A 12,444-nucleotide genomic window follows, 5' to 3' on the forward strand; every position below is an offset into this window, starting at 1 on the left:
CGCCGGGATCCGCTTCCAGGGCGCCGCCGCCATTTCCGGAGGGGGCGGGAGCGGGCCCGGGGCCTCGTCGGGAGCGGGATTGGGACGGGACCGCCGTCATGGGGAAGTCGGATTTCCTCAGCCCCAAGGCGATCGCCAACCGCATCAAGTCCAAGGGGCTGCAGAAGCTGCGCTGGTACTGCCAGATGTGCCAGAAGCAGTGCCGCGATGAGGTAACTGGGGGTGCTCGGTGTGGGAGTCCCCGGTGTTTCGGGCGGCTCCGATCTCCGTCTGAGGACCCCCAGTCCAGCCGAGGGGGGCGGTTTTCCTGGGGTCAGGTTCCCTTGGTTGGGGTCAGCTCTTGTGGCAGCTCCGATCTCATGGAATCACAGGATGGTTTGGGTTGGGAGGACCTTACAGATCATCCACTTCCAACGCCCTGCCACGGGCAGGGACCCCTTCCACTGTCCCAGGCTGCTCCAAGCCCCATGCAACCTGGCCTTGGACACTTCCAGGGATCCAGGGGCGGCCACAGCTTCTCTGGGCACCCTGTGCCTGGGGCTCACCACCCTCACGGGGAAGAATTGCTTCCCAATATCTAATCTAACCCTACCCTCTGTCGTTTTAAAGCCATTGTCCCTTGTCCTGTCAATCTCCCTTGTAAGTGTCCCCAGCTCTGGGGGCTGCGATCGCCATTGTAGGAGTTCCTGATCCTCCTGTGGGGGCTGCAGTTCCCTCAGGGAATATGGGGTCTGATATCCTTTGCGTGGTTCCCCAGTCGCCTTGTGGGGGGTTCAGGGCTGGCTCAGGTTCTCTTTGGGAACATCACCAGTCGCCTTGTGGGGGCTCTGATCCCATCTGTGGGGTGTGACCCTTCTAGGAAGCACCCTGGCCTCCCCTTCCAGGAGTGTGGGGAGCCCCGATGCTCTTTAGGGGAGCCCTGATGTTGTTTAGGGGCTGTTTGCAGTCCCTCTCGTATGGATCATGGTCCCCTTAGGGGCAGGTTGGTGGGACATGGAGAGTTCCCAGTTGCTGTGAGTGGTGTGATCCAACTGGGATTTCCAGTCCCCCATGGGAGAAATCCTCATCCACTTTGGAGAAAGTGTGTTGGCCCTGATCCATCTTTGAGGATGTTATTTTAGTTTTCCATTCTCCATGAATAGCCTCTTTGATGTGCCTTAGGGAAGGAGAGCATCCTGTGGATGTTTATTCTTATCATTCTTCAGCTGTGCCCCTCTCCCTTTTATCCAAGAATGGCAAATCCTATTCTCTTCCCAGTGACTACAAGCAAAAAAATGTCACTGATTTACAACTACATCTTTTTGTAAGCAGTGGAGAGGTCTCCCATGGAATTACATTTACTCTAGATTTAGTCATACTGTGCTGAATGACCAATATATTAAGAAAAAAGATAAGGGATGTAGCCAAATGTCTGATGTCATTCCACAGGGAATGAAGAGGCCTGGTGGAATGTCCTTCATAACCCTGCTTGTATTGTCTGGAGATTCTAGGCCTTGGAGGAGTTTTGATTTTGGCTTGCCTGGTCGGGAGCAACCACCCCATACCAGGCTGAGGCTGAGTTAAGGTGTTTTCTGTGAAGCCTCCAAGAAATTTCACTCATAAACCGTTATTTTTAATACTCTCTTCAGCTGTGAGTGTTGCAAATTGAGACAAAGGCAAGCAAAGTATTTATTTTCGCTTTATAGAATGGCTTCAAGTGTCACTGCATGTCTGAGTCCCACCAGAGGCAGTTGCTGCTGGCTTCTGAAAATCCTCAGCAATTCATGGATTACTTCTCTGAGTAAGTTTTCTGTGATTTTAGTCAAATTTGACAGTTTTATCTTGTGTCTTAATCCTGTTTAAAGTTGCTCTGTGTTACAAATACATCACCTTTTTGCCCCAGCTGAGTGACTGCCACACACACACGAGCTCAAAGAGCTGTGACAGAGAGAGAACGAGTCAGGGGAGGGACTGACATCCCCCAGCTTCTCTCAGGCCTTTGTCCAGCTGACCTACATGACAGCTGGGATGATTGGAGCTGTCCTCAGCATGAGTCTGAAGTGAGGCTTTATGCTCCAGCCCTGGAATTAGCAGGGAAATGAGTGATCCATCTGCTCCATCCACCCCCTCTGCCCTCTGTCCTGCCCTGTGCTCTGTGTCAGTCAGCCTGGGAAGACACCTGGTAACGAAACACCAGCAATTAGTGGGAAGTGTTGAGATTCCTTTGCTCCATTCTATCCCTTTGAGAGGCTCTTACTCTTTTGGAGATTCAAGGTGTGTGCATGTATCGTATTGTGTTTCATTCTGCATTTAATCCTGCCCTGAAAAAGGGAAACGTGTCTATCATCATGCTCAGCTCAAAAGAATAATCAGGTTTATACTGCAGATGTTTAATTGTTAATGACAACAGAGAATTGCTTCCTAGTTGTTAAAGTTTTACTAAAAATTTTTTTTTTTTCCCTAAGGGAATTCCGAAATGATTTCCTAGAATTGCTCAGGAGGCGATTTGGTAAATATTTTGCTGTCTGTTTGTTTATTTGCTGGTTTTTTTTAGTGTATTTTGTTGGTTCAGTGCGAGACACATAATAATAATAATAGTAGTAGTAATAATAATAATAATAACAATTCTTCTGTATTTTAGGAACAAAGAGAGTCCACAATAATATAGTGTACAATGAATACATCAGCCATCGAGAGCACATCCACATGAATGCCACACAATGGGAGACACTGACTGATTTTACAAAATGGCTGGGGAGGGAAGGTGAGTGTGCCTGCTCAGGACTGGGAAATCTTAAAATTATTGGGTAATTGAATTCCTGATAATTGATCAGTAGATAGTTGTGTTAGTTCTTTCTCTTTCTTCCTCTCCCCTCCTGTATATACGTGAAAAGATTTCCAAACATATTTCTGTGCTAACTATTAGGAGTTTGCGTATGAAAAATGTCAGAAGTCTGGGATAAGTACATCAGTTGTGAGCCTTTCCTTGTTTCATCTGCTGGTCTGTATTTACTGGATGCATTGCTAAATTCTAAATCAACTTCCAACAGTTGTCATTTAAAAGTTAAAAACTAGGACATCCCTTAAGACTACAGAATATATCCACATTTGAAGTGACAAGAAGCAAGCAGTCATTTTCATTCCTGGCCTAGTGGAAGGGTTAAAGCTAGAGATCTGCAGTTCTGTGTTCAGTGGGAGGAAGAGAGATTAAATGGCAGTGTGGTGTGACAGAAAGTTTACTTTGGCTGTGGGTGCCCGTGTTCTGCAGGATACATCCACCAGTCACAGAGTGTTTGGAAAGTCACTCTAGGCAGAGTCAGTAACAATAGCACAGCACTGGAATATTTCCTTTAGTATGATGCTTTGAGTGTGTATCATTTGTACATGTTATATTTTTGTCTTCTTCCTTGTTAATACAGCGGGAAGGAAACATTTTCTTCAATAAGGAAAGTATTGTAAAACACTTCATGCACTTTGTGACATACGCTGGCCTATGTCTAAATAGATCTGGCTAGCTGAGGGCAGAAACACAGTACAGATAATTCAAAGTCAGTTTTAGCAGCCCAGTGAGGGTTGTGTTGTCTCTGGTAAAGTATCTGCATTGCTACAGTGAACATGGACTAAAACTGATCTGATATTGTTAGTATTAATCTTACTTTGTCTTGCCTTGACTTGTTAGGTCTTTGCAAGGTTGATGAGACTCCAAAAGGCTGGTACATTCAGTACATCGACAGGGACCCAGAGACCATTCGCAGGCAGCAAGAACAAGAGAGGAAGAAGAAACAGGACCTTGATGATGAAGAAAAAACTGCTAAATTTATTGAACAACAAGTTAGAAGAGGTTTGGAGGGGAAAGAACTGGTGAGGAAAATTGCACTGTGTGTGAACCTTCAGCTCAAAACTCCTCGTGGTTAAGTCAATGAGGAGTCTGATGCTGCTGAAATTCTTGCACTGGTATTTCCTTTGCTTCCTGACTTGGGAGTTACGTTGTACCCAGCTTGCATTAGTACTAAGGAAGTTATAATTACTGCTCTTCAAGTTATTAGTGGTTTAAAAATCACTCTTGAATTTAGGAAGGGAGAGTAAACAATCCAGTAACCAGCATCACGTGTCTTCATTTATGGTATTTCACAACTTCTCGGGCTGCAGATAACATGTACCTTGTAAACTGAGGAGGCTGAGATAAATAATCAGGGGGATCTGGCATAATCAAATCATAGTGAAAAGTTCTATTTTGGTGGTGCTGGCGTGGTTATTTGGAATCTGTTTATTTGGCATCATTCCGTGACCCCCACACATGTTGTTGCCTGGGGCTGGAATCTCCCATTTGATCCTGGGTATTGATAGGTACATTTAAATGCTGTTGTAAACAATTACCTGCTTCTTAATTTAAAACTAATTTAAATTTAAATGGTCTCAGCCTTTGGTGCTAAAAAATTGGAAAGATACCAGAATTTCCTTCTTTGAGTTATCAGTCTGTCCAGAAACCAGTCTGATCATGCTGGTTCAGGTAGAGAAAACTGCTGCAGCAAGGTAACTTGCCTTTTATGCTGGAACTGAGCAAGTTTAAGCAGCATCTCTGTACAGAGTCTTAGTTGGAGAATTTTGCACACGAGCCTATAATGCAATGGTGTTTTCAATTTTAATCTTTTACGAATCAAGGCAGGTTGAATGTTGCAGTTACTGGTAATAATCTCACAGTAATCTGTAAGACTGAGCTAATCAATGATCACCAAGAAATGATCTCTTGACTCAGTTTTCTGTTTTATTCTTTAAATAAACATTTTATTTATTCTTTAAATGTTTTATTCTTGAAATGTGCTTTGTTTTTTTTGGCAGGAAATGCCAGTCTATACTGAACTGAACAGAGAAAACGAGGAGGAAAAAGGTAACCAGATTTTGATGGATGTAATCTTTTAGAACCTACTGGAGCTGATTTTGTGATTCAAATGAAGTAAGCATTGAAAACTGCTTGGTACTTCATAAAGTGCCTTGAGATCAGTTATAAAGAGCACTGGAATATGGAAATGCAGAGTATTCTGTATTACAAAGTTTAATTTATTTTAAAAGCTACACCAAAATATAGAATAGTAAATATTTTCAAATTTATTATTTTTTGTATTTGCAGATTTTAAAAATTGTTAACATCTTTCAGTGCAGTTATTTTTAAAGATAGAAATAGAGTAATGTGTCTTTATTTTTTAGTTACATTTAATTTAAACAAAGGAGCAAGTACTTCAGTCGCAGCATCTTCTAAAACAAGGTGAGAAAAGAATTTAAGGCCAACCCCTTACTGTTACAGAGCACTTCCAGGACAATGATATTTGTATGGGCAGGAAGATATGTTTTGTTCTGAAATATTTGGAGTCTAATCTCTCATCCTCTCCTGTTACTCAGAAGGGGCTACTAGGTGACTTCATGGTTCATTTTGTGTTTAAAATGGATTAGTGGGTATATCTTAAATGCGAGCTGTGAGGAGCCTTCTTGAACTCACTGTGCTTCATGGCAGATGCCCATAAAGTTACAGGTTCCTCCATGGAGGGCGGGAAAGGGATCCAGCCAAAGCATTTGAAGTGATGCCATCTAGTCCCAGCTGCCTTCTGTGAATGGATATTTGTGACTTGTTAATTTTGGTTCCTAAAAGGTTTGATTGCCTTGTCTAATTGGAGACAATACTTTCTCTGGTCATCGTTAAAGCAGCTAAACCTACCTGAAATAAATCTTCCTAGAGCTCTGGAATTTAATTGTCACTGTGTAACCATAAGCAATGCAGGACAAAAGGGATCCATAATGCAAATCATACTGACTTACAGCAGTGTATGGAGCTGTTTGATGAGCAGTACATCTTCTCATGTGAGGCAATATTGTAATTAAATGTATTGCAGGTAAAAAGAAAGCTTTCCCCTCATCACACTCAGCTCTTAGACAAGATACCTGATGGGATATATGCCAGGCAGAAAATGAGACAGTAAAGCAGTTCTTTGCAATAATAGATATGGATTTCAGGCTTTGAGGAAAACTTGTCAATTATCTCTAAGCATCAAGTTGTGCTTAAGATGAATCTGAAACTTAATTCAGACTCTCACTTGAATAGTTTTAGTGAGGAATACTTCAGGTCCTTGCTAAAATTTGGCCAAATGTGAAATTATGTATCAAGTAGTCTAATTCCTTCATAGCATATGAGAAATACTTATCTGTAAACTTTGAAATGGTAGTGTAGTAACTTCACAGCTAGATATGTTCATCTTCTTAAATATAGGCACTGCAGTTGTTATGTTTTAATTGTATGTTACCTTTTATGAGATGTTATTTTAAGTACTTGCTCTTTGATATGTGAATTAATGTGCTAATTCTTCTAAAACTCTGCTGTGATTATTCAGACTTCCTCTGAAATACAGTTTTTCTCTCACAGTTGCTTCTATTGCAATTTCTGTATCTTCATTCCCACGGGGTATCTTCCCTGTGGGAGTGTATCCAACATCCTCACCCCAGACAGAACATGCAATTTGTCCTAAGGCCATATAATAATTGCATCAGTGTTCACCTCAGAGCAGCTGCCTTCATCTTTTGGGTTGAAACAATACCTACATTTTTTTATTGTGTTCAAATGTCTGTTATAAAAATGGCTGAACTGAAGCTGCCCATGGGCAGTTCTCACTTTACCTAGATGTTCCCTCATCCCTGAGTTGCAACTTTTTGTGCTGATTTCTCTTTTCTTTCGCAATTTTTAGGCTATTTGCCTATTTTGGTTATGGGTTGTGAAGGTGGCATTTGTTTGCTGGGTGTGGAGCTCTTTTCTACAGATTCCCAGGTGTTTCCTCCCATTGCCAGATAGGCTCAATATCTCTGTCTGGAAAGAATTCTAAATATCTGCCATGTCTGGGAGTTCCTGTCTGGATGGCTTCTCTAAAATTTGTCCTTTCAAATTTGAAAATGTTATTTGCAGACCAGCCTTTCTCTTCTTCATTGAACTCAAGTCCTTGATCAACTCTTTGCTTGTGCAGTGGTGAACTGGTTGTTAGGTTGTGTCCATTCTGCTGGACTGCCAGCAGTGACCCTCAGTGGACATGGAGTTTGCACCCCAAGAAGATCAGTTCTAGAGGAGGAGGTGTGCAGGGTCTGGAACGGGACTGGGACAACTGAAATTAAGCAGAGCAACAGGCCTTTTTGCACAGCCAGTTCATCAAATACGTCTTGGTAGAGGAAAAAAATGTAAGATCTGCTGTGAAAATACCACCTTACTCTTCCAGCAGTGTCCTTGGACAGAATGCACTGAAGATGGTGGAGGGAGCAGTTAAAAGAAAAGAAGCAGCTCATAGCTCTGGTCAGCCCAAAGAGAAGAAGAAGAAATCTGCATTGGATGAGATCATGGAGGTAATAATCAGGCAGGATCTGTTTCTGTGTGCCCCTGTACCTGTGACAATGTCCACTTCACCAGGGTGTGCCTTTGAAGTGACCTCAGACCTTCGGTTCATACAGAATTCCAACTTTCACATCTTACCAGGCAAAATAATTTCATTTCCCCATAAAATTGGTTTCATTTCCTCATAAAACTGGCTGCTCAACTCTGCCTATTCCCCAGATGACTGAGGTGTTGGAAGTAAAGGAATACAGATTTTGCAAGAGAAGAAAATACCTAGAAACACTTGCCAAAAAAAATGCAAATCACCATCATTTTATCATGAGTTCCTGGATTCATCAAATTGATTTTTATGAGGCAAGACCATACTGACTTACCCTTGTTTAGGGTTTTGGGATTTTTTTGTTCCCCATATGACATGGGGCTGGAGAATTGGTTCAGCTTTTCAAAGGCTTGGGAAAGCTTCAGTGGAAGGAGGAAGTAAATGGTGATTTTTTGTTGTTCTGTAGCTTGAAGAGGAGAAGAAAAGAACATCTCGAAGAGACTACTGGTTACAGCCTGTAAGTGACTTGAAAGTAATTATTGTTATTAGTATTACTATTATACCAAATATAGCAAATCCTGCCTTTCTAAAGCCACTATTGATTGGTGTAAAGATCCAAAAGCAGATTCCAAACTAAATTCACATTTATTTTCCTTTTCCTGCTCTTGACTCGTTGAGGGCTGTCACATTAGATCGTGAATTCAAGTGTAACTGTATTTGTCAAAGAAACCCCAGAAAGTCTTGAGAGATGCTACTTTGAGCCAATAATTTGACAATATACACAAATTCCTGAAAGCCACATCTTTACTATTGTTGCTTCCTGCACTATTCAGCACTAATAGTGCTGTACTATTAATTTAGATTGTAGAGTTGTTTGCACATTTTGGGCCTTTATTTTAGTTTTTCTCTCCTTTCAAATCTCCCAGGAAATCATTGTAAAAATTGTAACCAAAAAGCTTGGAGAGAAGTACCACAAGAAGAAGGCAGTTGTTAAGGTAAGGTGGGCCATGGGGGACATGTGGCATTGGTTTGGCTTTTCTGGAATGAGGTGACTTACAAAGATTTGTTTCATTGTGCAGGTTGTTCTGCCTTAAGGCAACACTGTTGGGGGCTGAAATGTCACCTCACCTATATTGGGACCTATTCTGGGCAGGGAGTGAACCTCTGAATTGGTTTAATGTCATTTTTTCAGTGATCCTTTCTTAAGCATGCTTTTGTCCTGTGTAGTTTGTCCCTATTTACACATCCATCTTGGAGAACAGTCACTGTGTCCATGGGATGGGACCAAGAAGAGTGCAGTTGGATTTTAATCTGAGGCTAGTCAATTCTGCTCTGATATTTAAGCTGCAGGATCTCATTTGCACACAGAATCTCCAGGCTGGACCCCTTGCCTTTTTGCTGCTTTTGAAAATGTAAAATTGCAGAGTCACAATGCCAAAGTTTGTTAACTTTGAAATGTAAATTTAGAGAAAAATGTTTGGTTTTTCTGATCAGCCTCTGCCTTTCACAACAGGAAGTGATTGACAAATACACAGCAGTTGTGAAGGTGATTGACTCTGGGGACAAACTGAAGCTTGATCAGACACATCTAGAAACTGTAATACCAGCACCAGGTACAGCTCTTTTCTTCTGTTTTCAGCTTCTGCCACTGCAAAACTTACATTTCAGTTCTTGTAAACTATAATTCATCCATTTGAGGGTACCATAACCTCTCCTGAGAAGACAGGCTGAGAGAGTTGGGGTTGTTCAGCCTGGAAAGGGGAAGGTGCTCTGAAGACCTTAGAGCACCTTCAGATACTTAAAGGGGGTTTATAGGAAAGATGATAGGACAAACTTTTTAGCAGAAGTTTGGAACCCTGTTGTGTAACTCTTTTCCTATTTTTATTTCAGGCAAGAAAGTGGTGGTGTTAAACGGTGGGTACAGGGGAAATGAAGGCATCTTGGAATCCATCAATGAGAAGAGGTTCTCAGTGACAATAACCATCGACTCTGTAAGTATCAAACACTGCAGGGTCTTGTTTGCAGAGAGCTTTCCATCTGCACATGGAGAGCTTTCACAAAGAACCATGTTATCCTTAATCCTTTTTGTGGATTTGTGGTATGCAAAATTCTGTGGACAGCCCCCACCTATTCCTAAGCAGTAGGAAACACATATTCCCCATCACAGACTATTTCTCCACTGTTTGCCTTCAAAAAGATGCCAGGGTGCTGAATTAAGCAAGTTTTGAACTTGAAAGAGACTTGGAAAATATTTTGTGTGTTTTATTTTGAACATGGCTGTTGCGGTGCTGTTTTGTGGGAAGGTAAAAAATACAAAATCTGCAAGGATATGAATTTTCTCCTGCCTTTTCCAGACTGAATGTGGGGCTTTATGTGCTTATTTGTTGTCTTGTTTATGGTTAACAGTTATGGTTAACAATCAGTCCATGCCACCATGTCTGTGTGGCTCTTTCCTTGTTCTCCTCTGCAAAACCGATCTTTAAACTCATTGATAAAGCACAGAGGATATTGGCTCAAAGTCAAACTTCTTAAACACAGCTTGCAAGAGGGAGACCCTCTTAGATCCCATTCAAAGAAGGGCTACAGAAACCCAGCCCAGACTGGATTCTGGAGAATTTGGGAAGAGACTCTGCAGATGCCCTGATGACAGGAGGAACTTTGGTGCTAAAAGTATCCTGAAAGTGAAAGGATTTCTGAGACAGTGTTGAGGCCCTGTCACATTCTCTGATCAGGTTGTAAATAATGAAACAGGAAACATTGTGCCGTGAATAGATCCTCTTTATCTCTCCTACTAATAAACTCCCTGTTGGTAATTGAAGAAACAAACAATTTTATGTTGTGATCGTAGTTTTTTTCTCTGTTATTTTCCAGGGACCTTTAAAAGGGCGCAGAGTCGAAGATATCCAGTATGAAGATGTTTCCAAACTCGCCTGAGGTGCTAAATCATGGATCAGAGAAGATTTTGATTCTCAAAACCTTCTTTCTGACATCTTTCAGGCAGACACAAGACTCTACCATGTCAGGGTTTTAATTGTATATGTATGTATTTATAATGTATATGGACATTAACAACAGCAAACTTGATTTATTTAAAGATAGATATCGATTTGTTACATAAAATGTTTATGGAAATATTGTCAGTGGAAATTTTTCATCTGATTTTATATCAAAGTTACAATGTTTGCTTCAATTTCATTTTGTAAAATGTAGCAGAGAGCTGCAAACTGAAGTATGTGGGCAAGTCCTGAAGAGAGAATTACCTGCAGGTAGGCAGTGTGTGTTGGGAGCCAGTGGAGTTTCAACAACACACTCCTCAATCCACAGCCAAAATGGAGTTCTGGCTGCAGGAGCGAGGGAAGGGATTAAGGGAATAGCAGGAGGATACCAGTGCTGCAAAGGGATTATTTTTGAATGCTGTAAGAATGGTCTGGTTTATTAAGTGCAGTCACCAGTTGGTTTTTGATCAGCACATTGGTGGCAGTAGAATGCAAGTCATTGCTCTTCCAGCAGGTTTGTCAGGGCTCCTGATAATACTGATAGGCAATTTATCTTCATATGGACTCCATGTTGAGCTGCTCCATGGATGTCACCTGTGGAGTGTTCTGGGATGCCAGCTGAAGTGTGTGCAGATATGAGCTGGGGGTTGCTCTTCCGGTTTTTCAAAGCTTTTCCTTTCTTCCATTGTTGCTCTGCTACATGAGTAGTGTTACTCATGCTAAATGATATAGCATTACTTGTTTTATTTTTTTAGAAGCGGCACATTTTGTACAGTGTTTAATTTCTAAGGCGCTTCAGGAATAAACAAACCTTTCTTAGGCCGGTGTGTTTCTTACCAATCTTTCCAACGTGTGAGGCAGCTGTTGATTTAAATCCAAAGAGCACAGTGAAGTGCTGGGTTGGTGAACCACATTATTTGGTAAAAAAATATGCAGGTTGTCCTGGGCAAAATAAAACCTGTCACCTGAAGGTTGTGTGTCTTGAACCTTTTCCCTTTCTTTGCCTTGAAAGGTCTTGTTGATTCGTGATTTCCAGGGGAAACCTGCACAAAACTGGAAGCCTGCAGAGATTTAATGAAACAGCTGCTGTCTGAGGTAGCCTGGAACAACTTCACACAGGACATCAGCTGTCTTTTCAAACGTAAAGAGTGGAGAGTTATGAGAACTGGGGGCAGAAAACACACTTGTCTGTAAATTCTGTGCAACCTGGGCTGTGTAAACAGCTCTGCCCTTTCTCAGAGAACAGGTACTGAGGGAGAGGAGGTTTGTAGGAGGGTAATGAGGGCAAATTACAGAACAGAACAATCTCTGTATCACTGAAAATAATTATGCTTGACAAATTAGAGTGAATATAGTAGACAAGTTAAAAGTTGTTCAGAGAAGACCAGAGAATGGTAACTCACTGCTTGGTTGAACTGGGGAAGTGGCTGCTGCAGGATGTTGTGGAGGCCAGAACTGATGGGTGAGTTCAAAGAAGTAATAAATGATTTGTAGGAAGTTGCTGACACTTTGGAGAGTAACTCTGAGGAGACATTTCAAAACCACATTGATCCTGTTACTCCTGACACAGCTGCAGGAAAGATCCTTGATCAGCTTTTAGTGCATGAGTGAAGGAAACCAAAGTTGAGAAGGGCAAGGAGACTGCTTGAGTTCCTTTCCTAGGACTGCTGAAAAGGATATGGCCAATGGTTTTAATAAGGTGTTCAAAAAGTAGAGTTTTAAATCCAGCTTTTGGTACCCACACAGGTATATTTGTTTCACCACTGATCTCATTCATTGCTGAATGCTCCTGAAAAGTAAGTGATCTTTTGGGAGCTAAGCCCCCTGGAAAGGAAACGTTTAGTACTGATGGTTATTTCTATATAGTCTGTATGTTTCCTGCTTTCCTGGGTTTGTATCTGCATGAAGTCCATTCTGATGATGAAATTTTCACCAAAATTGGGCTGGCTGAGACTCATCTACTTAATTTCCTGGCAATATGGCAGCATCAATTTTATTTCAAGAACCCTCCTCACCACTGGTTAATCCATCTTTAAATACTGGAGACTGCTCATGATACCCATTCC

General features: G+C 41.7%; 1 protein-coding gene across 2 annotated transcripts; it reads left to right on the forward strand.

The window, feature by feature from the left end:
* Window positions 1–46: 46 nt before the first annotated feature.
* KIN (Kin17 DNA and RNA binding protein) lies at window positions 47–11,199 on the forward strand. Of its 2 annotated transcripts, none has more exons than XM_048301582.1 (13): window positions 47–212; window positions 1,686–1,780; window positions 2,445–2,488; window positions 2,621–2,743; window positions 3,659–3,840; window positions 4,819–4,867; window positions 5,185–5,242; window positions 7,230–7,353; window positions 7,849–7,899; window positions 8,309–8,377; window positions 8,896–8,995; window positions 9,273–9,373; window positions 10,254–11,199. In XM_048301582.1, the coding sequence occupies exons 1-13, from the start codon at window positions 99–101 to the stop codon at window positions 10,314–10,316; spliced, it is 1,173 nt and encodes a 390-aa protein (XP_048157539.1). In that variant the 5' UTR covers window positions 47–98; the 3' UTR covers window positions 10,317–11,199. The 2 variants fall into 2 exon arrangements, with proteins under 2 accessions (XP_048157539.1, XP_048157540.1); XM_048301583.1 differs by having other exon boundaries at window positions 7,233–7,353.
* The last annotated feature ends 1,245 nt before the right edge of the window (window positions 11,200–12,444 follow it).

The sequence above is a fragment of the Corvus hawaiiensis genome, chromosome 4, assembly GCF_020740725.1.
Source record: "Corvus hawaiiensis isolate bCorHaw1 chromosome 4, bCorHaw1.pri.cur, whole genome shotgun sequence".
NCBI classification, from domain to species: Eukaryota; Metazoa; Chordata; class Aves; order Passeriformes; family Corvidae; genus Corvus; species Corvus hawaiiensis.